A 26,209-nucleotide genomic window follows, 5' to 3' on the forward strand; every position below is an offset into this window, starting at 1 on the left:
CAACAAAGAAAAATAATTCTGAAAACAAAATTAGAAATTGCATAAAAAATTTGGGAAACAGGTGTAGTTTAGAAGTAACTAGAAAAATAAAGGAGGAAGAGAACAGAGGGTTTTTCTGTTTTTGTTTTGCCTCTTTTTTGATGAAAACCACGCACAAAGTTTGACAACAGTTTAGGAAAAGGCAAGTTCCAGACTGAGGTAGTTTGCAGTTTATTTTTATCTATTATTTGGTCCTTGGCTCTATAAATGCATATATTTTAAGATTTTGTTTGCTATTAAAATGTTAGTTGTAATAAATATGCTATTAGCTTATACAGTTGGTTTCTAATGAGAAATCCAGCGCCCCTGCACCCAGATTTTTCTGTTTATATGCTGCATAAAGTGTATAATGCTGTATAAAGAGAAAAACCTTACCTTTTATCTTACAAATGACCAAAATCAATATTTTGTTGTTTGTCTCAGGATATTTAAAAAAGTGACTGACAGGTGTGAAAGTATCCCACGTATTTATTACACAGTCAAGGTTTATCCTTAGACTTTAATAACTGTGAGGACTAAATTAAAATAGAAGTTTTATCATATTCATTACATTTACTAAATCATTCTCAAGTATGTATACAGTTGTCCCTCAGTATCCATGGGGGACTGTTTCCAGGATCCCCCCACAGATACCAAAATCTGAGGATGATCAAGTCCCTTATATAAGATGGTGTAGAATTTGCATATAACCTATGTACATCCTCTCATGTACTTTAAATCATCTCTAAATTACTTGTAATACCTAATACAATGCAAATGCTATGAAAATAGTTGCCGGTGTGTGGCAAATTCAAATTTTGCTTTTTGGAACTTTCTGGAATTTTTTTTCTGAATATTTAAAATTTGCAGTTATTTGAATCAGTGGCTGTGGAACCCAGAGATAAGCAGGGCCAACTGTATTCTAATGAGCTTTGGTTTAAGGATTTCACACATGCAAATCCACTTTGAAGGGGTTCTCTTCAATGTGAATTTTATAATGGTTAGTAAGGGACGACCTCTGGCTGAAGAGTTTCCCACATGCATTACATTCATAGGGTTTCTCTCCAGTATGAATTCTTTGATGCGCAATAAGTGATGAGCTCTGCCTAAAAGTTTTCCCACATGTATTACATGCAAAGGGTTTTTCTCCTGTATGAATTCTTTGATGTTGAATAAGAGCTGCACTTTGGCCAAAGGACATCCCACATTCCAGACATTGATACGGTTTCTCTCCTGTATGAATTCTCTGGTGATTACTAAGGGATGAGTTACACCTGAATGTTTTCCCACATTCATTACATTTATAGGGTCTTTCTCCAGTATGCATTCTCTGATGCTGAATGAGAGCTGAACTTTGTCTGAAGGCTTTCCCACACACTTTACACTTACATGGTTTCTCTCCAGTATGAATTCGCTCATGAATAATGAGTGTCGAGTGGGAACTTAAGGCTTTACCACATTCATTACAATTATACAGTTTCTCTCCAGTATGAATTATTCGGTGTCTATTAAGTCGTGAAATAGAAGTGAAACCTTTTCCACATTCATTACATCTATAAGGCTTTTCTCCAGTGTGAATTCTTTCATGTTGAATAAGAGATGCACTCTGACTAAAGGCTCTCCCACATTCACTACATTTAAAAGGTTTCTCTCCTGTGTGAATTCTCTGATGATAACGAAGAGATGAACTAGACTTAAAGGTGTTGCCACATTCATTACATAAATAGGACTTCTTTCTGAGATGAATTCTCTGACATCCAGAAGGGGATGTGCTACAACTGGATGCCTTCCTTCCTGGGTTATATTTGTGGGGATTTTCTCGAGCGTGGATTTTTTGATGTATAAAAAGGGTAGACCTTCTGCTGAAGGATTTACCACATTCTTTACATCTATAGGATTTTTCCACAGTATGGGTTCTTAGGTGTTTACAAAGGGATGCACTATGGCTGAAGGCTTTTCCACATTCTTTACATATATAGGGTCTCTCTCCAGTATGAGTTCTTTGATGTTGAATAAGAGCTGAACTTTGGCTGAAGGCTTTCAAACATTCTTTACATTGAAATAATTTCTCTCCAGTATGGTTTTTCTGATGTTTACGAAGGGATGAATTGTGAATGAAGGCTTTTTCACAAATGTTACATTTATAGCGTTTTTCTGCTGTCTTGATTTTTGGTTGGTTAAGTAAATTTGAATCCTGCCTTAAGCTATTTCTTTGTATTTCATATTTTGAGGGTGTTTTTTCTCTAGCAATCTTCTGTTGCTTAACAAACATTGATTTCAGGCTGAAATTCTGGCCAAAGTCATTATCTTTATGGCTTCTTTCTACAGTGAGGATCTTTGTATGGGTGACTGAAATTATTTGTAAACTTTCATTTTTGTCCTTCTGTTTCTTTATTCTGTCTTCATATATGCAGGGTTTTTCTGATATGAAGTTCCAGGGTTCATTTTTTTTGAGTCTTTTCCTTACTGGCCCCCAAAACGACGCATCTTGAGTTTGAGTTGACTTTGTGGTTTTAGGACTGCTCTTACATCCTGAAAAAAACAAAAAAAGAAAGAAATTGCCAATGATTCACATGATTAGCTGAGACTAAATGTGTAGAAGGACTAAATAGTAATGATATCTAAATAAGGCATTGCTTTCTGGCTAAAGGAAACTAGCAAGAGGAAAAAATAGGAAAGTAACAGTGTTACCGTATAAAATAATAATGGATGAGAGCTGGAGTACTAGGGTGAATAAAACAAAGATGCTCATTTAAAGAAGGTGATAGAGTATACACATTACCAGGAGAATGGAGAGAAGGCATCAGAGGAGGAGTATGAATTGGGAAATGCAGTGTAGTATCCAAAGCCTATGACAGACTCATACATTATCTCCATGACATCACTCTCATTTCTGTAATTATTTCTAATCTTGAATGTCTTCCCTACTTTTCCTACATGTCAAACTTCTTTGTAGCCTTCAGATTCAGTTCCAGTGTTAAGCTCCTCTTTGCACCCTTTCCTGACTCTGAGCTCCAACAATCTATTCCCCTTATTATACCACTTAACCACAGTATATTATAATATGTACCAAAGGGAAAAAATTATGAGTATATCTAGAGATAATGAGAAAGCCTTAAAAAAATTCAGCACCATTGATAATAAAAATAGTCAAGAAAACAGGAATTGAGGGATGCTTCCTCAACAAGATAAATACATATACTTTAGTCCTAAAGCCAGTATCTTATTTAATGAAGAAACTCTAGAGACAGTTCCACTATGGTCAAGAACAAGGCAAGGATGCCCATTACTTTCACTTCTATTCAACATTGTACTAGATGTTATCAACCAATACAAGTACACAAGCAAAATCAATTAGAGGCATAAGGAGGAGTAAAGAGGAAATAAAACTACCTCTATTTGCTGATGATATAATACTATAGCTGAAATTAAACCTCAGAGAATCAATGATAAACCTTGATCAGTGACATACCAGGATATAAAATTAACACACTAAAATCAATAACTTTCATTTATACAAAGATTTAGGGAAATGAATTCACAAGAAATATGAGAAACTTATATGAGAAAAAATTTAAAACAGTCTTTAAAAAAAATTTTTTTTAAAGATTTTTTTATTGTTGTTGTGGACCAATTTTAAAGTCTTTATTGAATTTGTTACAATATTGCTTCTGTTTTATGTTTTGGTTTTTTGGCCCCGAGGCATGTGGGATCTTAGCTCCCTGACCAGGGATCAAACCCGCACCCCTTGCATTGGAAGGTGAAGTCTTAACCACTGGACTGCCAGGGATGTCCTTAGAACAGTCTTGAGTGACATTAAAGTTACCTGAAAAACCTCTCCTATTCTTGGATAAAACACTTCAATGTTATAGAAATATAAGGATTAAAAAATATATATATATAAAGATATTTAAAATCCTGCTGTAATTAACAACATAACTTTACAACTTAAGGAACTAGAAAAAGAACAAACTAAACCCAAAGCTAGCTGAAGGAAGAAATAATAAAGACAAGAGCCTAGATACATAAAACAGAAAACAGAAAAACAGTAGAGAAAAAAATGAACAAATCCAAAATCAGTTATTTGAAAAGATCTACAAAATTGACAAACCTTTAGTGAGACTAAAAATAAAAGAGAGAAGACACAAAGTACTAAAATCAGAAATGCAAGTTGGCAACATTACCACGGAGTCAAAAGAAATAAAAAGGATTATAAGGAAAAACCATGGATAACTGTATGACAAAAAATTGGATAGCCTAGATGATATGGACAAATTCCTAGAAACACAAAACTTACCCAAACTGAATTATGAAGAAGTAGAAAATCTGAACAGACATATAACTAGTAAAACAACTGAACCAGTAATCAAAGCATCCCAGTAGTAAAAATGCTCTGTACCAGATAGTTTTACTGTCTATCAAATATTAAAGATGAACTAACACCACTCCTTCTGAAACTCTTCCAAAAAACTAAAGAGGAGGCAATATTTCCTAACTTATTCTATGAGGCCAGCATCGCCCTGATAATAAAGCCAGACAAAAACCCTATAAGAATAGAAAACTAAAGACCAATATTCCTTATGAATATTGATTTTAAAATCCTCAATAAAGTACTAGGCAAAGAGAATTCAGAATATTAGAATGATTATACACCATGAGATTTATCCTTGGAATGCAAGAATGGTTCAACATATGAAAACCAATTAAAGCAACACATCACATTAACAGAAAGAAGACACAAAATCACATGATCATCTCAAGTGATGTAGAAGAAAGCATCTGACAAAATTCAAAATTCAACACCTTTTCATGATTAAAAACAAAACACTCAATAAACTGGGACTGGAGGGAAAATACCCCAACACAATAAAGACCATCCTTAAAGAACCCATAGTTAACATCATACTCAATGGTTAAAGACTATAATTTTTTCCTCTGAGATCAGGAACAAGATAAGGGTGCCCACTTTTACCACTTCAACCCAACATAGTATGGGAATTTCTAGCCAGAGCAATCAGGCAAGAAAAATAAATAAAAGATATCTAAATTGGAAAGGAAAAAGTAAAATGATCTCAGTCACAGATGACATGATCTTTTTTAAAAATTTATTTTATTGAAGTATAGTTGATTTACAATGTTGGGTTAATTTCTGCTGTACAGCAAAGTGATTTGAGTTACACATACATACGTTCTTTTCATATTCTTTTCCATTATTTATGGTTTATCACAGGACATTGAATATAGTTCCCTGTGCTATACAGTAGGATCTTGTTTATCCATTCTATATATAATAGTTTGCAACAGATGATAATAGATGATCTTATACGTAGAAAATGTAAAGGTTCCACAAAAAAACTGTTAGAACTAATACACAAATTCAGCAAAGTAGAAGGATAAAAAATCAACACAAAAACAGTTGTGTTTTTATCCTCCAACAATGAACAAGCCAAAACAGAAATACAGAAAAGGATTTCATTTACGATAGCATCAAAAAGAATAAAATACCTAGGAATTAACTCAAAGGAGGTAAAAGATTTGTACACTGAAAACTACAAACACTGCAGAAAGTAAAGACATAGGTAAATGGAAAAACATCAGGTATTTGCAGATTGTAAGATTTAATATTGATAAGATGGCAATACTACCTAAAGTGATCTAGAGATTAAATGCAAGCCCTATCAATATTCCAATGCCGTTTTTTTTTTTGCAGAAATAGTAAAACCCATCTTAAAATTTATATGGAATCTCAAGGGACCCTGAAAATCCAAAATAATCTCGAAAAAGAAGAACAAAGCTGGAGTACTTATACTTACTGATTTCAAAACTTACACAAAGTTACAGTAATCGAAGCATTGTGGTACTGGCATAAAGATGAACATATAGACCAACAGAATAGAATAGGAAGTCTAGAAATAAACCTTCACATATATGGGCAAATGATTTTTGACAAGGGTGCCAAGACTATTCAATGGGGAAAAGACAGTCTTTTCAACAAATAGTGCTGGGAAAGCTGGATATCCACTTGCAAAAAAAATGAAGCTGGACCCTTTACCTAACACCATACACAAAAATTAACTCAAAATGAATACATGACTTAAATGTAAGATCTAAAACTATAAAATTCTTAGACGAAAACATAGGGGTAAAAGCTTCATGACTTAGGATTTAGCAATGATTTCTGGGATAGGATACCAAAAGCACAGGAAACAAAGGAAAAAAATAGACAAATAATTGGATTTCATCAAAATTAAAAGCTTCTGGGGGAATTCCCTGGCAGTCCAGTGGTTAGGACTCGGCACTCTCACTGCTAGGACCAGGGTTTTATCCCTGGTCAGGGAACTAAGATCCTGCAAGCCGAGCAGTGTGGCCAAAAAAAAAAATTAAAAATAAATAAATAAAAGCTTTTGTGCATCAAAGAACACTATCAGCAGAATAAAAAGGTAACCTACAGAACAGCAAAAAATGTTTTCTAATTATGTATCTGATAAAGGGTTAATATCCAGAATATATAAAGAATTCCTACAACTCAACAATAAGAAAACAAACAATCCAATTCAAAAATAAGCCAAGGACTTGAATAGACATTTCTCTATAGAAGACATACCAATGGCCAATAAGCACATGAAAAGATGTTCAACATGTCAGGAAATAAAAATTCAAAGCACAATATTCCACTTCAAGTCTGTTAATATGGCTAATATATATTTGTATGTGTATATTTTATATACATGTGTGTATGTGTGTGTATACACACAGAAAATAACAAATGTTGGCAAGGATGTGGAGAAACTGGAACCCTTGTGCACTGCTGTTGGGAATGTAAAATAATATAGCCACAGTGCACAACAGTATGGCAGTTCTTCAAAAAGTTAAGCAGAGAATTACCATGGGATTCAGTAATTCCATTCCTACAGATATACCCAAAAGAACTGAAAGCAAAGACTCAAAGAGGTATTTGTATACCCATGCTCATAATAGCATTATTCACAATAGCCAAAAGGTGGAAACAACCCAAATGTCCATTGACAGATGAATGGATAAACAAAAAGTAGTATATACATATAATGATTATTCAGCTTTACAGAGAAATGAAACTCTGATAGATGCTACAACATGGATGAACCTTGAAGACATCATGCAGCGTGAAATAAGCTAGACACAAAATGACAAGTGTTATATGATTCCAGTTCTGAGGATTCTAGAACAGTCAAATGCAGAGACAGAAAGTAGAACAGTGATTACCAGAGGCTGGGGAGAAAAGCAGATGGAGAATTATTATTTAATGGGTAGAGAGTTTCAGTAAGGGATTATAAAAAACTTCTCCAGATGGATAATGATAATGGTTACAACACTGTGAATGTACTTAATGGCACCAAAGTGTATACTTAGAAATAGTTAAAATGGTAAATTTTACATTACTTTTACTTTACCACAATAAAAAAAAAAATTAGGGGACAATAAAATGTTTTGTCGAGAATTTGGGTAAATTGGAACCTACATACGTAGCTGGTGGGAATGTAAAATAGTAAATACACCTGCTCTGGGAAACAGTTTGGTAGTTACTTAAAAAGTTAAACATAGCCTAAACATATGACTCAGTAATTTCATCCTAAGTATACACCCATGAGAAATGAAACATCTGTCAAAATAAAAACTTTTACACGAATGGTCATAGCAGCATTATTCGTAATAACCAAAAATGGAAACTCAAATGTCCATCAACAGATGAATGGATAAACAAAAGGTGATATATCCATACAATGGAATATTAGTTATCCATAAAAAGGAATGAGGCACTGATACATATTACAACATGAATGAATCTTGAAAATATGCTAAGTAAAAGAAGCCAGATAGAAAGAGCTACATATTATATGATTCCACTTACATGAAATGTCCAGAATAGTCAAATCCATAAAGACAGAAAGTAGATTAGGAGTTCCCAGGGGTTAGGAGGATGCAGGAATGTGGAGTGATTGCTAATTGGTACAGGATTTCTTTCTGGGGTAATGAAAATGTTCTAAAATTAGTGGCAATGGTTGAAGATCTTTGTGAACATACTTAAAACCATTAAATTGTACACATTAAAAGCATGAATTTTATAGTCTGTGAATTATACCTCAACACAGTTGTTTAAAAAAGAGAGAGAAAAAAAGCAACAATTCCCAGCATCATAGCCCTGTATGCTCCTGATCCTCACTTCCACAGGTAAAAGGCTCTGTGATGAGCAATGGTAGAATGAAAAAAAAAGCCAGAGAAAGGAAGAACTCTAGCAAAGAGCCTGAAGAAGAGCTGAAGTGACCACCAGAAAGATTAATCCCACTTTGAATTGAAAAATATGAAAAAAATAACCAAGAAGATCGGAACAGGAGCACAGGAAACATAAAGTACAGCTTAATTTAAATTCCCAGCTCACAACACTAGAAAAACTAAGTAAATGGAAAGAAAGCCATGGAAGAAAAAAGTAAGGATAAAAACAGGAATTAATAATGAAGAGAATAGATATCTCTATTCAAATCTATGAAAACCTATATGAAACAGATAATTCCCTAGAGAAATGCAGGTTACCAAAACTGACCCCATTACAATTAGAAAGCTGGGACAGACCAATTATCATTGAAAAAATTAAGTTATTAAAGAGCAATCCTATAAAAAAAAGCACTGGAGAATTCTACCAAATCTTGAAGGACCAGATAGTCCCAAGGCTCTATAAATTATGCCAGTGCATTTAAAAGAAAGGAAAAGTTCCTAGTTCCTTTTATGAAGGAAATATAATATGGAAAAAAACCAGATAATAATACAAAGAAAGAAAACTACATAACAGTATCAGTTATCAATATCAATGCAAACATTCTAAGAAAATTATCTTTAGCAAACAGATTCCAACACCACATTATTCCAGGAATGCAAGCTTGCTTCAATATTAGTAAATCCATTAATATCATATAGTTTCCTCTTCTACCCTGTGGGTTATGACCAGAAATCATCTCCTACTCACTATAAATTCCTCCATATGGCACTCAAATTACAATTTTTGTTTTACTTATCTTCTTTAAACACAGTTTTTTAATCTTTTTGAACAATGTCAAATACTCTTAGTTGATATACACACATCTTTTAAACTCATATTAGAAATTGCATTATAGAATAGTTGGGTTGTGGGGAGGTTTCAGGACCAGTCCAAGCAGGGAAACAGGTAGGCATTATTGAGGTAGTGTATGGAAATGTCACAATATAAGATGAAGCCAAAAGTTGTGAGCTAGGAAAAGCCAGTATGTGCCTCCAGCAAGAGGCAATGATGAATTGCATGCAATACTGAAAAGTCAAGGGTCAGTAATATGGACAGCCAAGGACAGAAGGAGGTAAAGGAGGGCTAACATGATAATAGTAAAAAACTGAATTCAATTAAAATTTTATTAAGGCCATAATTCAATGATTTCAGTTAGAATGATATTTATATGGTTCACTGAACTATAAAAGATAGCACAGTTTTAGTTTACAAAAAGTTAAATTTCAATAGGTAAGTTTTAAAGTAATGTTGGAACTAAAATGGAAAATAAAATATCCTGTAAATAAATCTCTGGCTCTGTTTTCTAAAGGAGCTCTAAACAATATCATCCCACCAGTACATGTGTGTTATAGTCTTCAAGATTTTGATCTCTAACACTAAAATGAGTGAGGACTCCTTAGAAGGATGGCTATTTCCTTTATGGCCTATGAGAGGTACAAAATATGTGTGAGATTTCTTTGTATGGGCTCTGCAAGGTGGTACATGGTGAGTGTGGGACATACTGATATTAGTAGAGAGCAAGGATGCTAACAAAATTTATAAGGTTAGTAAGATAAGCATTAAATTCATTAGCATGTTTGCCTATCGTGGTGTGGGGTGAGATAGGGAATAGGGAAGAGAATGGAGTAGAAATATAAGAATGAAAAAATGGGCCTTGTAGACATGAGTGTAAAAAATGTGCTATTAAACAGAGTATGGCTAACTCAATCCTCTGCCCTTGAGATTCAAAAATATATACTATATATACACAAACATACACGTGTGTGTGTGTGTGTGTGTGTGTGTGTGTGTAGGGCTGTGTCAAGGGACATAGGGACCTGCTTTAAAAGAGTTCCTGATGACTAAGTCGACAAGCTGTATCAAAAATACTACATCATAAAAAGCCATGAGTTCATAATGATAATAGAAAGAAAAAAGAAATTATCAATTTAAAAAAAGGGAACTATAACTAGATTGATATTTTTGAGAAAATTATTATTCAGTTTTAAGTATGTTATCAAGATTGACAGATGACTACCCACACACAAAGACTTATATATTCATCATAAATAAAAAGTTTGAAGGAAAAAAAAACAGCTTCAAAAATCTTAAAGGAATAGTGTCAAGGACACTCACTTTATATGCCAAATTATAAAGGTGTAGACTATTACAAAGCATTAAAAAACCATATCAAGACATTCCATTCAGATAAGAGGTCCTACCAGTCAGCTTGGATGAAAAAGGTCATGATCTGCAAGATAGGATGACAATCTTGTAAGCCTAGCTACAAGGCACTGTATCAGTTCTACTCATCCCAACTACACCATAAAGTGCCAACACCAGAGTCCTAAATTCATACAAAGAAGAGCCTTGGACCATGCCCCTGAAGCAAAGAAGAGCCTTGGACCACGGCCCTCCTAAGTGCTCCTTATGACCAGCTTAGGCTTTTCTTCTTTTTATTTTGGTTTTAGCAAGGCCTACAAATCTGTCTCCTGAAGTGCAGATCAAACATTGGTCTATATTAAACCAAACCTGAGCTACCTCATGAACAAGTCAGAAGTTTATAGAGACCAAAATGATCTTGCTTATCTCTCCTCTGCCAGGGGGCAGAAGGTCTAACAAATGACAAACAGCTGTCATCTGTGCATGGTCACCATCCTGACTAGTTTCTGTCATTAGGTCTAGATTCTCTCTCCTTGGCTCTTAAGACTCTGAGATTCTATCTTCAACCTTCTTCTTTCCCTAGTTGATTTTATCCACTCTAACACCTGCTACATGAACGACTATCCCAACTTTCCTCAAAGTACTTTAAGTGGTATTTCTAACTGCCTACTAGCATTTCCATTTTAGTATTTTTCTTATACTTCAAATTCAGTCTGTCCAAATCTGAACCTGGCACATGCTTTTTCAAACCTTTTTACTATTTTCCCTAGTTCAGAATGACATCATAACCTTACTGTTGCTCTGCCATAAGTTCTTAATTCCATCTCAAAACTTTCTGCCCCCTGCATTCCAAGCCTAGTCCCCAAATGCTCTTAATTAAATTCCATCACTGAAATGTCTCTAACAGCCATCCCTAAAGTATGCCTAGGTTGAGGGTCTCATTACCCTATAATGGTTACTGCTACTGACTCTCACTATGTTCCTTTGATCCCAGTTTCCTACCCATCCAGTATTATTTTCCACTGTTTTTATCCTTAGAGAACTCATCTTGTGTATTAGTTTCCTCTGGCTGCTGTAACAGAGTATCACAAACTTGGTGGCTTAAAACAACACATTTTATTCTCTTACTGTCTAGAGGCCAAAAGTCTGAAATCAGTTTCACTGGGCTGAAACCAAGGTGTTAGTAGAGCTCAAGGGGAGAATCCACTCCCTTTCTTTTTCCAACCACTAGAGCTGCGTTCTTTGGCTCATGGTCTCTTCCTCCACCTTGAAAGCCAACAGCATAGCATCTTCATATTTCTCTTTGCTTCCATCATTATACTACCTCTGCTTTCTTGTCAAATTTCCTTCTGCCTCTCTCATAAAAAGTCAACTGTGATTACACTTGGGCACCCCTAGATAACCCAGGATAACTTCACCATCAAAATCCCTAATTCAATCATATTAAGGTAACTTAAGGGGATATTAAGGCAACATCACAGGGACTTCCCTGGTGGCGCAGTCATTAAGAATCCACCTGCCAATGCAGGGGACACGGGTTTGAGCCCTGGTCCGGGAAGATCCCAAATGCCGTGGAGCAACTAAGCCCGTGCACCGCAACTAGTGAGCCTGCGCTCTGGAGCCCGTGAGCCACAACTACTGAGCCCATGTGTCACAACTACTGAGGCCCACGCTCCTGGAGCCTGTGCTCCACAACAAGAGAAACCACTGCAATGAGAAACCCGTGCACCCCACTGAAGAGTAGCCCCTGCTCACCACAACTAGAGAAGGCCCATGTGCAGCAAAGAAGACCCAACACAGCCAAAAATAAATAAATTAAAAAAACAAAACAAAACAAAAGGTAACATCACAGGGTCCCAGGTATCTTTAGGGGCCATTATTCAGCCTATCACATTCTGTTATTTAAAAGACACTGATTACTCTTTATTTTATTCATTCAACAAATATTTACTGTGTTGCTACAATGTGCCAGACTCTATTCTAGGCACTGGTCCTCTGTAAGACACCAGGGATCTAGTAATGAAAAGAAATAATTCGTTTCCTCCAAGAGCCTAGTTTAACATTAGAAATGAATAATTCAACGTGCAGTCACAACACAATGTGATCATTTCTACAACAAAAACAAAAGATAGAAACAGAAGCAAATGCGAGCTTTGAATAGTATCCAAAGTCTTCCATATCTTTACTGTATCAACATCAATATCTTGTTTGCAGTCTTGAACTACAGTTTTGGAACTGGGTAAAGGACCAATGGGATCTCTCTGTACTACTTCTTATGTGAATCTACAATTATCTTAAAATCAAAAAATTTTTTTTACTAAGTAAAATCCCTCTAAAGTAAAAAGTCAAATTGGTATCATTCCTCCAAATCTGATCTCCTAGTACCACTATCTCAGTGAATTATATCATTATCCATCCCTGAACAAGTCACAAACCAAGCAAGCATCCTTGACAACTCAATTTCCTTTATCTTCCATATCCAATTCATCTTTAAGTCCTGCTGCATTTATCTCCTAAATGTCTCTGAAACTGGTTCCCTTCTTTCTGTGTCCATCACCACTAACCTAGCCAAGTCATTCATGCATTCATTAACTGGAAGCCAACTCTGACCGAGCACTATTTTAGGTACTGGAGAAATGGGTACAAATGAAACAGACAACCCAGCACAAGAGAGTTTATAATTCAGAGGAAGAGCAGATTATAAATAAATATGTACTATTTTGCAGTGATAAGTACTCTGAGAGAAAAGAACACATGGTGAGGGCATAAAGACTGTGGAAGAATGCTGGAGAGGGTGTGGAGAAAAGGGAACCCTCTTACACTGTTGGTGGGAATGTAAACTGGTGCAGTCACAATGGAAAACAGTATGGAGGTTCCTCAAAAAACTAAAAATAGAGTTGCCATATGATCCAGCAATCCCACTCCTGGGCATATATCCAGAAAAAACTATCACTTGAAAACATACATGCACCCCTAGTGCCCACTCTGCCACTATTATTCAACATAGTTTTGGAACTCCTAGACACGGCAATTAGAGAAGAAAAAGAAATAAAAGGAATCCAAATTGGAAAAGAAAAAGTAAAACTGTCACTGTTTGCAGATGACATGATACTATACATAGAAAATCCTAAAGATGCCACCAGAAAACTGCTAGAGCTAATCAATGGATTTAGTAAAGCTGCAGTATACAAAATTAATACACAGAAATCTCTTGCATTCCTATACACTAACAATGAAAGATCAGAAATAGAAATTAAGGAAACAATTCCATTTACCATTGCAACAGAAAGAATAAAATACCTAGAAATAAACCTACCTAAGGAGACAAAAGACCTGTATGCAGAAAACTATAAGATACTGATGAAAGAAATCAAAGACGACACAAACAGATGGAGAGATATACCATGTTCTTGGATTGGAAGAATCAACATTGTGAAAATGACCATACTACCCACAGCAATCTACAGATTCAGTGCAATCCCTATCAAATTACCAATGGCATTTTTCACAGAATTAGAACCAAAAATTTTATAATTTTTATGGAAACATGAAAGACCCCAAATAGCCAAAGCGATCTTGAGAAAGAAAAAGGGAGCTGGAGGAATCAGGCACCCTGATTTCAGACTATACTACAAAGCTACAGTAATCAAGACAGTATGGTACTGGCACAAAAACAGAAATATACATCAATGGAACAGGACAGAAAACCCAGAGATAAACCCACACACATATGGTCACCTAATCTATGACAAAGGAAGAATATACAATGGAGAAAAGACAGCCTCTTCAATAAGTGGTGCTAGGAAAACTGGACAGCTACATGTAAAAGAAGGAAATTAGAACACTCCCTAACACCATACACAAAAATAAACTCAAAATGGATTAAAGACCTAAATGTAAGGCCAGACACTATAAAATTCTGTGAGGAAAACATAGGCAAGAACACTCTTTGATATAAGTCACAGCAAGATCTTTTTTGACCCACCTCCTAGAGTAATGAAAATAAAAACAAAAATAAAAAATGGGACCTAATTAAACTTAAAAGCTTTTGACAGCAAAGGAAACCATAACAAAACGAAAACCCTCAGAATGGGAGAAAATATTTGCAAATGAAGCAACTAACAAAGGATTCATCTCCAAAATATACAAACAGCTCATGCAGCTCAGTATCAAAAAAAAAATTAAAAATTAAAAAATGGGCAGAAGACCTAAGTAGACATTTCTCCAAAGAAGACATATAGATGGCCCAAAAGCACATGATAAGATGCTCAACATCACTAATTATTAGAGAAATGCAAATCAAAACTACAATGAGGTATCACCTCATACTGGTCAGAATGGCCCATCATCAAAAAAAATCTACAAACAATAAATGCTGGAGAGGGTGTGGAGAAAAGGGAACCCTCTTGCACTGTTTGTGGGAATGTAAATTGATGCAGCCACTATGGAGAACAGTATGGAGGGTCCTTAAAAAACTAAAAATAGAACTACCATATGACCCAGCAATCCCACTACTGTGCATATACCCAGAGAAAACCATAATTCAAAAAGACACAGGCACTCCAATGTTCACTGCAGCACTATTTACAATAGCCAGCATATGGAAGCAACCTAAATGTCCATCAACAGAGGAATGGATAAAGAAGATATGGTATATATATACCGTGGAATATTACTCAGCCATAAACAGGAGTGAAATTGGGTCATTTATAGAGACTTAGATGGACGTAGGGACTGTCATACAGAGTGAAATAAGCCAGAAAAACAAATATCGTATATTAACGCATATATATGGAATCTAGAAAGATGGTATAGATGATCTTATTTGCAAAGCAGAAATAGAGACACAGACATAGAGAACAAACGTATGGATACTGAGGGGGAAGGGGGAGTGGGATGAATTGGGAGATTGGGATTGACATATATACACTACTGAGACTATGTATAAAACAGATAACTAATGAGAACCTACTGTATAGCACAGGGAACTCTACTCAATGCTCTGTGGTGATCTAAATGGGAAGGAATCCAAAAGAGAGGGGATATATGTATACGTACAGCTGATTCACTCTGTTATACAGTAGAAACTAACACAACATTGTAAAGTAACTATACTCCAATAAAAATTAAAAAAAAAAAGTAGACAGCTAACCCTCCCCTCCACAAAAAAAGGAGTCAAGCCACTGAACCGTAAAGGAAATGAACAAAATTAAAACTATAAGTGAAATGGAGATTACACCACTAAAATTCGTGTCCACATTTATTTTTTAGCTCTCTGAAAATGGAGACCTTCTTATAACATTTAAGTCTGTTGCTTGGACTTTACACATTTAACTTGCATGCAAGTTTTAAAGAATGCATTAAGTATAAAAATGTTGTGTTTCCTTTGTCAAAAAAAAAAAAAAAAGAAAGAGACAATACATGCATCCCTATGTTCATAGCAGCACTATTTACAATAGCCAAGACAAGGAAACAACCTAAATGTCCATCAACAGATGAATGGATAAAGAAGATGTGGTATATATACACAATGGAATACTACTCAGCCATAAAAAAGAATGAAATAATGCCATTTGCAGCAACACGAATGGATCTAGAGATTATACTAAGTCAAGTAAGTCAGAAAGAGAAAGACAAATACCATATGATATCACTTACATGTGGAATCTGAAATATGACGCAAATGAACTTATCTACGAAACAGAAACAGATTTGCAGATATAGAGAATAGACTTGTGGTTGTCAAGGGGGAAAGGGGTGGGGGAGGGTTAAATTAGAAGTTTGGGATTAGCAGATGCAAACTATTATATATAGAATGGATAAACAACAAGGTCCTACTGTATATAGTAGAGGGGACTATAATCAATATCCTGTGATAAACCATAATGGAAAAGAATATGAAAAAGAATACATATATGTATAACCAAATCACTTTGCTGTACAGCAGAAATTAACATAACATTGTAAATCAACTATACTTCAATAAAATTAAAAAAAAAAAAGAATGTGGAGGACAGAGGGCCAGGTTCAGATGTGCTGTGTCTAATAGACAAAGTGCCATCTGAACAGACACCTGTGCAACTCAAGGAAGTCAGTCATGTGGCTTGTGGCTCAGGAAGAATGGTCCAGGAGAGGAAAAAACAAGTGCAGAGGCTCTGGGGTGGCCTGTCTGAAGAACTACAAGGAGACCAGGGTGATTAGAGTTCTTGAATGAAGGGCAGAGAGGAAGGAGGTGAAGGTGAAAAGGTAGCCAACGCCAGACCATGAAGGCCACACTAGGGGCTTTGGATTGTGTTCTATGTGATAGAAGCTACTAAAGGTTTTGAGCATGGGAGTGAGATAACCTGATCTACCTTTTAAGTAGACCATTCTGGCAGCTACGAGGGAAATAGATGTTGGTGGCAGGGGATGAGAACAAGACTAAATCAAACATATTAAACAGGACTACAGAGCATTTGGGCTCAACTTTCACCTTGTAAATTAACTCTTTAAAACCACTGCATGTTATTTTAAAACCACTGCTGCTCCAACCCCTACAGCACCTTTCTGCAAATTAAAAAAATTTGCAGATGCAGCCTCAGCAAATCTTGGTGGGTGGAAGGCAGCCCACAAGGGACCCCTCAGCCGACCACCCTGCCAGGTTCAGTCTGCCCTGAATTCTTGCATAAATATAACAAAGAAAGAGAAAAAGACAAAGAAAAACACTTTTTCATTGGAGGTAATTTACCTAATCATCCCTGAATTTTTAAATTTTTGATTTTAAGAATATTTTCACATTGGGTGTCAGCCAAACTCATGAGACTTTCAAGTTGATTTAATCACGTTATTCATATTTTATATATATGTATACATGTAAAATACATATGTATATATGTATACATATATATATATAAAATATTCCAGAAAAGTGATTAGACTTTGGGTTCATTTCTTAAGCAAGAGACTCAGATGAGTCTCTTTGAGCCATTTTCTCCCATCTCTCAGTATAAAACATACAGAGCCAGGCGTGACACAATTTGTTTTTCTGTTCATTTTATTTTTCCTAGTTGTAAATAGTTTTGAAGTGAAAATTATATTTTAAAAACACACTTGGAGGCAATTAGAGGTTCTAGGAGTCCTACCCTGGAAGCATAAGCTTTTCTGTCACTGGCTGTTCAAAGGGTCGGTTTTTGGTTCTGGTCTAGAGTTAATGATCAAGGTGCTTCCAAGAACATCCAGGTCCTTCACCTGAGCTCACAGGGAAGTGAGCTCCCCTTGGAAGGGAAACTGTTCTGAGGGCACTTTAGTCCAGGCAGATGGGAGACTCGCTAGGGGTGCAGGAGAGACACAACCACAGGCCAGCACACCCAGGACGCTCCATCTGACTGTCACCTTTGACCAAAGAGAGCAGGTTCATCCCATCAAGAGAAACGCGCACACCAGTTGGCTCTGATGTCCTTACTTCCTCCAGACACCCACTCAGAGTTTTCCTTCAGGGACAGCTTCCCAAACCTGCGAAGGACTTGACATCACCACTAGGTGTCTTCAGGGTCTCTCTGGACAGCTTTGGACTCCAGTCATACTTTCTATTCAGTTTAATCCAACTAACACTGCACTCAGGAAGGGGGACTCCTCATGGATCAGAGGCTCCCGAGGCGAATGGAAAGGGAACAATTCTTCCGTCTCTTCCTTTTATCTTCCACGTCAGACTCAGTCCACACCTGACGCCCCTCCTAAACTCTCCACTGGTTCCCTGCTGCCTGCATTCTCTGTTTACTTTGTGGTGGTCTCCAGCAGTTCCCACAAAATTAGAATATTTCTCCCAAATGACAGTTAAAAGATATAAGGAGAGATAAGTGTGGTTCCCATCTCAAAAGATCTCACCTTATACGGGGAAGAATGAGCTCTACTAAAGGTGTGGGTGCTTTAGGGATCGAGACAGCCTGTCCCACAGCCCTTCTGCTGGGCCCGCATTGTGAGGGGTCATCACTGACTCGTCTGGACCCGACAGCAACCTCAGACAAGTCCTACCACGTCTATGCCAGGTGGCTCCACATTGGTTGCAGGCTGATCCTTGCAGAATATAAACCTGGGCCCGTGGCCAGGGTACTTCAACTCCTCAGAGGCTGTGCCTGGTTCTCAGGTCCCTGGCCCCCCTCTACCCGCTCCCGTCTCCACACACCGGCTTCCTTTGGACTCTCGGACATGCTCTTCCTGCGCCTGAACGCTTCTCACAACGTGGGATCCGGCCCTTCCTCGGGAAGCCTTGCCCACAGCATCCCTCCTGTTCCACGTTCTCACAGAACCTGTGGCTCTTCCCCAGAGGTCCTCACCAGAGTCTGTCATTCCACAGCCCTGTGTGCACTTAGCCTTCCCCTCCACTGAGCTCCGCCAGGGCAGGACCTGCGTCCTTCTGTCCAAGGTTGCACTGCTGTTTATCACAGGACAGGAAAGCAGTGGGCGAGGGTTAGAACCTGGCTCCCCCAGAGCCCTGGCCTCCCCAATTCAACAGCTCTCAGTCCTCAACTTCCATGAGAGCCGAATCTGCCATTTTTCTCCTCTGGTGACTTCTTCTCAGGCTCAGCCACAGATTCTTCCTTCTTAACCCACCTCATAAACATTGAGGTTTGCTGGGACTCTGTGCTCTCCTCCGTTCCCTCATCTGCTCAGCTCAAGGTTTCAAATGCCACCTTCTCACTGACGGCTCCCTGACCTCCCTGTTGAGTTCCAACCCTGTATACCTTCTACAGCTGTCCACTGGCGACCTCTACCCATATTTCACTCACATCTCAAATGAAACCCATCCCACACCGAACTCATCCTGAACCCTTAACAAAGGGACCTCTCCTCTTTCCCTTTTTAAAATGTTATATTTATTTATTTATTTATTTATTTTTGGCTGCATTGGGTCTTTGTTGCTGCGCGTGGGCTTTCTCTAGTTGCGTCAAGTGGGGGCTACTCTTTGTTGCGGTGTGCGGGCTTCTCATTGTGGTGGCTTCTCTTGTTGCGAAGCTTGGGCTCTAGGCACGCCGGCTTCAGTAGTTGTGACGCGCAGGCTCAGTAGTTGTGGCGCATGGGCTTAGCTGTTCTGCGGGATGTGGGATCTTCCCAGACGAGGGATCGAACCCATGTCCCCTGCATTGGCGGGCAGATTCTTAACCAGTGCGCCACCAGGGAAGTCCCTCTCTCCTCTTTCCTGAACCCACTGCACGTGCCTTCCTGCAGGTAACGTCTTGCCTGCATTACACAATAATCTCCAGAAGGTTCCCACCTCTAGTTTTTCCTCACTTCAAATCTAAGACCAACAGTGTTTCCAAAGTGACCATTCTTATTAAATTGAAATTGCATAATAAGGACTTCATGAATATATTCTCTGTGAAAATTTTAATAACATTACATGTAAATAACGTCCCCTTTCATCAATACTCATTCTCGATCCTAATCCAAATGTAACTAGTTACCAGCTTAGGTGTCCCGCGACCTTTCTCTCGGCACTTACACGCATATTATGCATATTGACAAACACCCACGTAATTTTCTTTACACATAAATGGCGACATGCCATAATCATGCACCGTAACCTGCTTTAGTCCTTCACGTGCCTTGGAGCTCCACCCACACCAGTGCTTCTTGTTTCTGACTGTGGTGCTGTGTGCCAGTGTAGGGATCCACCTCAGCTTCTTTAGCTATGCCTTTACTGAAAGACATTTAAAGTGTTTCAGACTCTGACCATTTTTTCTAAAATATCAAGGACCATGTAATTCTTCTGCTTAAAATCCTTGAATTATTTCCAGTCATCCATGGATAGTTCCCATCTCTAAGAACTGTACCAAAGCACTTCAGAGTGTGGCCCCCACCTGGCTTTCTGATCTCATTCCTTCCTCATCTCTTTCTTTTCCCACAACCCTGGGCTTCAGTCAGAATGAATTATCTGCAGTTCCTTAAATGGACTAAGTTTGCTCAATGAATACATGAAAATGTAGCCCTCCCCTGAAACAAGAGGAAAGAATAAAGATCCTGAGAGATTCACCTGTGAAGTGATTATCAGAGATGAAGCAGAAGTTTGTGACCCTTCTCCACAACTTCTTGAGGATTGAGAACTTGGAGAAATTTCCCTGACCAACAGCCCCAAGTTGCACATGTACTCATTTACCAGACTGCTGCCTGCAGAGATTCCCCACCCACTCACCTACAGAGGAGCCTCCAGGGCTTTCTTTCTCTACCTTCCAGGGATCTTCTCCTTCCTGCAACAGGGAGATCACCTCAGGTTTGGAAAATGGGAGTCCTGCTCATAGAAAAAAAACAAAAAAATAAAAACAACAACAAACTTGGTTTTGACATGAAGAGGTATCTGAGATCTGAGTGGAAACTTAGAGGATGATACAAAGAGCTCCTTAGGGTGCTCAAGTTCTGCCCCCATGGTGTGAGGGGTGTGTTAGGGAAAAAGCAAGGGACTTGTAAAACATAACAATGTAATAATTAGTTGCATGTTAGGGAAATACAATAAACATGTACCCTTGAAATAGAGTACCATTAGCTTTCTATAGAAGAGGAAATATATGAGATGTACAGACTAAATTCAAATTTACAAACAGGTATCTATGAAGAGGATACCAGGTAGATTGTTTAAAATGAGAAAACACTATCTGGCTCCCTTTCAAGTATGGATTATACAGTGTTCATCTAGCTGGAAAAGAGAATGGGAAAGGCAAGTGGTGGGTCAAAGAAGAGGGATGAAAGATGCTCTCTGCTTAGAGATGAGCAGACACATCACAGAACAATCATAGTGGGAAATGCCTGAACTATGAGGGAATTTCTAATGTGCAGCTCTGTAGATTGTCCCATCCGTGGGGCATGAGGCATCCATGCCTATGAGGGGTAAAAAGTTTTTCAGACTTATTTGTGGAGATCCAATGTGTACAGTGCTAAGGCAAAACTCAGCTAAAGTTTTGATGATCCATGGCTTTTATCCAGGGAATGAGATGCTGAGTTATCCCAACTTCTAAACAGAGGAAATTTCCTTACCCAATGACACCAAGTTGCTATAGTTCTCCAGCATCACATCTCGGTACAAGTTTCTCTGTGAAGGAGTCACCTTTCTCCACTCATCCCGTGTAAAGAGCACAGCCACATCTTCGAACGTCACTGACAGCTGTAGAGACAAGCATCCCAGCTCAACCAAGACCACCCATCACACAGGGTGAAGAAAGCGGCAGTGGGAAGTAGACAGGCTACCATGAAATGCTTCTATATTATTATAGGTTCTTAAGGTTTCAAGTCACTGGTTTAATGAACACTTGACCTGTGACAAATATATACTGAGTAGCATGAAATATGAACCAGGGCCTGTGTTAACCACACAGAGATGTGTGGAGGTTTTAAGACCATTAGTGGGAGTGTTAATTAGAATAATCTTTCTAATAGCAATTTGATAATACATATTAAGAGCTTTAAAATGTGCATACTCTTTAACTCTCCAATTACTATATTTGTTTGATAATGAACAGTGCAAAACAATGCACACACAAGGACATTTATTATGGTGTTAGTTAACAGCAGAGAAACGGCAACACCTACAACCTAAATAATCACTGACAGAGGCTTGGTTAAATAATTTAAGGCACTATCTGTGTGCTCTCTGAAGCCTGAGGACAGTAATAACGGAAATTAAAACAGCTATCATTAATTGAATGCTTTCTTCAGGACAAGTACTATTCTTAGAGCTTTATATTAATCTTTAGTGTAAATTTTTATTTTACCTTCACAACAACCCTAGGAAGAAGGTACTATTATTGTCCTCGTTTTACACAAGAGAAGTCACAGAAAGGATAAGAAATTTGTCTAAAGTCAGTGGTAGTGCTGGGATTCCAATTCCAGGTGGATGTCTAAGGCTCCATTCTTAACCACTCTGTAAAACTGCCTCTCAAAACCTACCAAATAGCTAATAAATAAATGAAATAATCCATACAATGTACTTAAAACCATACACGGCTCATATTAAAGGTTCAGATCTTACCTCATGACATTATCATGTCAATATAAACTACTATGAAAGCATTAAAATTGATGGTGTAAGTCAATATTTTTGACTTAAAAAGGCATTCATAATAATGTTACGTATAAAAAGCAAGTTACATATCAGTATGTATAGTTTGTTCCCATTTTTTTTAAAAAAATTATATAGGTACATAGCAAGTGATGCTGAGAGATGCATAACAAATGGCTGACAGCGATTATCTCCAGATGGTGGGATTAAGGGTGATTTTACTTTTTTTTTGCATATACGGAAAAAACATATAGACAAATACATGTACATACACACATCTATGCACATATGTACATTTACAAGCATATATACATATACCCATACATATATATGTGCATATTTTATTCTCTATAAAGTTTTTTGCCATGATCATGCAATATTTTTATGGTAAGAAAAAGCATTAAATTATTGGCACATTGGGAGGAATACAAGAAATGATCTCTGCTCTCAAAGAACTTACAATCTAACTAGCAGACAAGAAAAGTGCATGAATTTGAACACTAAAAGGAAAATGTGTAGCTGGATAGGACCATACACCATCTCTGCTAATCCTCATTTTAGAGACAAGGAACACAAGATCCAGGACAGTCAAGATTCCAGGTCACATACTTTATTAATGGCAGAGACAGGACGATAACTAAAGTTTTCTTTCAACACAGCACTTGGTATACTCTCTCTCTGATCTTAAATATCCTGTTACTGAGTTTTACACACAAGTCCACACAGCAGGTGAGGTTAGGGAGAAATGTCACATAGGACTCACACACAGGGACAGAGAAGATTCTGGGCAAGAGAGCAGTTTGACTCTGTTGGAATGGAATGTGAAAGCCTTAGAAAAAAGCAGCCCAAATACGCAAAGGCAGGTCCTAGCCATAGCCTCAGAAGATCAACGACCATCACATTTCGTGGGTCCAAATGATATACAACACTGCACTGCAGAGAGCTCTGGTAACACAGGGGCTGGGCCTGCCATGTGTTCTGAGAGACGCACCAGAAGAATGGCTGGACAACAACCAGCATGAACTCAGAGGCCAGACGTACCTGGGTTTGATTTCAGGTCACTTGACTTCTTTGAGCCTCAGTTTCCTCATGTGTAAAATGGGGGTAATAACTGCTGCGCTGTTATGAGAGTGAGAACAAAGGTAAAGCCCTCGGGATAGTCCCCCAGCAACATTAACTATTATTGTCAGATGAAAATGAGTACAGAATGAACAGTATTTTCTGGGTCCTAAAAACACTGTACAGTTAATTTTTATCTATCAACAGTAATAGTATCATGTACTAAAATAATATTGTTCAGCTACCACAACCACCACATATTGAACATCAACTATGTGCCCGGGCCTTATTGAAACACTTGCCATGCTGCAATTCCTCTCATCTACCCTATGAGGTACGCATGGTTGTTATTCCCATTCTACAGGTGAGGAAACTGAGGCACAGAGAGATGCAATTGCCTAAGGCCCATAAATGGTAACAGAAGATATGGGTTCAAACTTGGCTGTCTGGCTTGAGAGCCCCACTTCTAACTGTACACCCTGTATACCTTGCTTCTCCACTACTGATATCCCACAAAACCCTCCATGCCACTTCCTGAGGAGTCTTCTCTCAGCTCTTAAAGTCAAGAGACCACTCCATCTGTGTCCCCACCAAAATGGATATCCTTTGTTCACACACCGCCTCACCTGGATGGGGTCCCACCCTCATTCCCACAGAATAAAGATGAAAATGGCAGGTCAAGATCAGTTTTCAAGAGAGTGATAGAAGCAAGGCACATGATCCAGAAAGTTAAGAGGGAGAAAAAACTAAAAACTATGGACTGGGAAAAGCCTGGGTAAGGTATCATGAGGATTCTCAGGGGTGGAAAGAAAAAGAAAAGCATTCTGGCCAAGGGTAGGGAGGGGGACATGAGTGAGCAAAGGAGGCAGGCCAGAAAGAAACTCTGCCAAGTGCACATGTTTGTTTGTTCTGACCCCAAGTGGTATAAGACATGTGGCATCTTACCTGTCAATTCAGTAATCATACAGTGAATTGAGATTAATGAATAAAAGAGTGTCTATAAAAAAAAAAAAGAAACACAACACATGGATTGGGGGGTTGGAGGCGAGCATTCCCTATGCAATCCACCATCCACCAGGATGGACCAACTCTTCAAAGGAAGAAGGACATGGGCTCCAAATCCTGGCGAAGACTGTATTGGGGAGAGAACTTCAGTTTGAGCATTAAAAAACAAACCTATCTGTCCGTAAGACCTGAGATGGTAATGCACTCACCTGAGACATTGCTTCCCTCTGTTCAGTAGCCATGTCCTCTTTCTGGGCAGTTTCCCCTTAGGATGAGAGAAGTCTCCAGAAGTCAAATCTGAGCGAAGAAAATGGGAGCCAGAAGGAAGCCCCTTCTGCTTTCCACCCCTCAGAATCAGCAGCTCTGAAACCTTTATACCACTTGAGAATGATGCCAAGTGCCCTCAGAGAAGGAAGTCAGAAGGAACAAGGGGTAGACAGGACCAGAGAGAAGGGCTGGGTCATCCTGGTCCAGGCCCAGCTCTTTCCCTGGCTCAGAGGAAGAGGTCCTAGGACTCCATCAGCAGTAGCAGCAACTCCCTGGGCCTCACCGCGTGCCAGGCACTACCTACCAATACATCATCGAGTCCCACAGCACAGTTGGCACTGTCAGCACCCCATTTTATAGATCAGGAAACTGAGGGCAGAGTGGGAGCAACTTGCCCCAGTCCACACAGCCAGGGAGGGTGGCACCAGGATTCCAAGCACCGCGGGCTCCAGAGCACCTGCTCTAACCTCCCTGCGTGCATGTGCCAACTTTTCTCCACCTCAAGCCTTCCCACCCAATTCCTCCCCCTCCTATCAAGGAAACAATTTCCAGATTTCTAGAGAAAGCTGCTTCGGAAAGGGAAAACATCAGCTCTCCTATGGCGGGGAGGGGGCTGCTGTCTTGAGGAAAGGGCACAGAAAACCAAAGACCTGGGTTCCAGTCCTGGCTCTGCCACTGGGGGAAGCCGGCGACTCACTTCTCGCGCAAAACAAGCCTGTCACTCGGGAGTGCAGGGGTGATGGTAAGGGGAGGAAATTTCTCACGTTCACTGCCGGCCCGAAACAAATTCAAATGCCGGCGGGCGCTGGGCAGGTAGCGCACTGGGAACGGGTCGGGAGGAAGCAGAAGAGTGGCTGGGTCCAGCCAATGGGGACGGAGTGCCCGACCTGTCTCGTTCAGGGGCACTGTGGGATGGCTGGTGGCGGCAGGCGGACAGAGCCGGGGTGCCCGGCCCTCGGCCCGCCGGCGCCCACAAAGGCCCGGCTCGCGCCTCCTGGGCCTGTGCCCCATGCCCCGGCGCCGCATCTTCCCGAAGCCCGGTCCTCCCTCCCGCATCCCGCCGAACCTCCGCCGCTCACCTCACCCAGGCCTCGGGGGTTCCGCGGGCCGCAGGCGGGAGGCTCCGGAACTGCAACGGCCGGACGGCAACTTCGGGTCGGGACTCCCCGGGGTGCTGCCTGGGCAGACCTCAGCCCAAGACGCCGCTCACGCCAGCGACAAACACCCGGACTCCCTGTGCAGGTCCGGAACTGGGTAGTGTGGGGGAGGCGGGGGAACGGTCGCTAACCCCTCTGGGAAATGTAGTCCACGCGAGAGCCCAAGGATTCTGGGAAGTGTAGTTCTCCGCGCTTGCTGCGTGGAGAGGCCCAGCTGAGCCTGTCACGTGCCCAGGTACGCATTCT

At 39.1% G+C, this 26,209-nt stretch overlaps 1 protein-coding gene across 4 annotated transcripts; it reads right to left on the reverse strand.

Moving 5' to 3' along the window:
• On the reverse strand, nt 1-26,053 carry LOC137759852 (zinc finger protein 354B). 4 transcript variants are annotated; one of them, XM_068536541.1, is made up of 5 exons: nt 24,749-25,978; nt 23,517-23,594; nt 21,455-21,581; nt 20,619-20,714; nt 1-2,550 (listed from the first exon to the last, which is right to left on the reverse strand). In XM_068536541.1, exons 3-5 carry the CDS (start codon nt 21,486-21,488, stop codon nt 965-967), a joined length of 1,716 nt encoding a protein of 571 aa, XP_068392642.1. In that variant the 5' UTR covers nt 21,489-21,581; nt 23,517-23,594; nt 24,749-25,978; the 3' UTR covers nt 1-964. The 4 variants fall into 4 exon arrangements, with proteins under 4 accessions (XP_068392642.1, XP_068392640.1, XP_068392641.1 ...); XM_068536539.1 differs by lacking the exon at nt 23,517-23,594 and having other exon boundaries at nt 24,749-24,836; nt 25,886-25,976; XM_068536540.1 differs by lacking the exon at nt 23,517-23,594 and having other exon boundaries at nt 24,749-24,804; nt 25,886-25,974.
• Nucleotides 26,054-26,209: the final 156 nt, after the last annotated feature.

Source organism: Eschrichtius robustus, chromosome 2 (assembly GCF_028021215.1).
Source record: "Eschrichtius robustus isolate mEscRob2 chromosome 2, mEscRob2.pri, whole genome shotgun sequence".
NCBI classification, from domain to species: Eukaryota; Metazoa; Chordata; class Mammalia; order Artiodactyla; family Eschrichtiidae; genus Eschrichtius; species Eschrichtius robustus.

Excerpts from the sequence above, each read along its gene's own strand:
- LOC137759852 (XM_068536539.1), bottom strand. The coding sequence starts at position 24,781 with ATGGCTACTGAACAGAGGGAAGCAATGTCTCAG. Across the intron at positions 20,715-21,454 it reads TAGCAACTTGGTGTCATTGG|GACTCCCATTTTCCAAACCT; the intron begins GTAAGGAAATTT and ends TTCTATGAGCAG. Across the intron at positions 2,551-20,618 it reads CCCTGGAGGCTCCTCTGTAG|GATGTAAGAGCAGTCCTAAA; the intron begins GTGAGTGGGTGG and ends TGTTTTTTTCAG.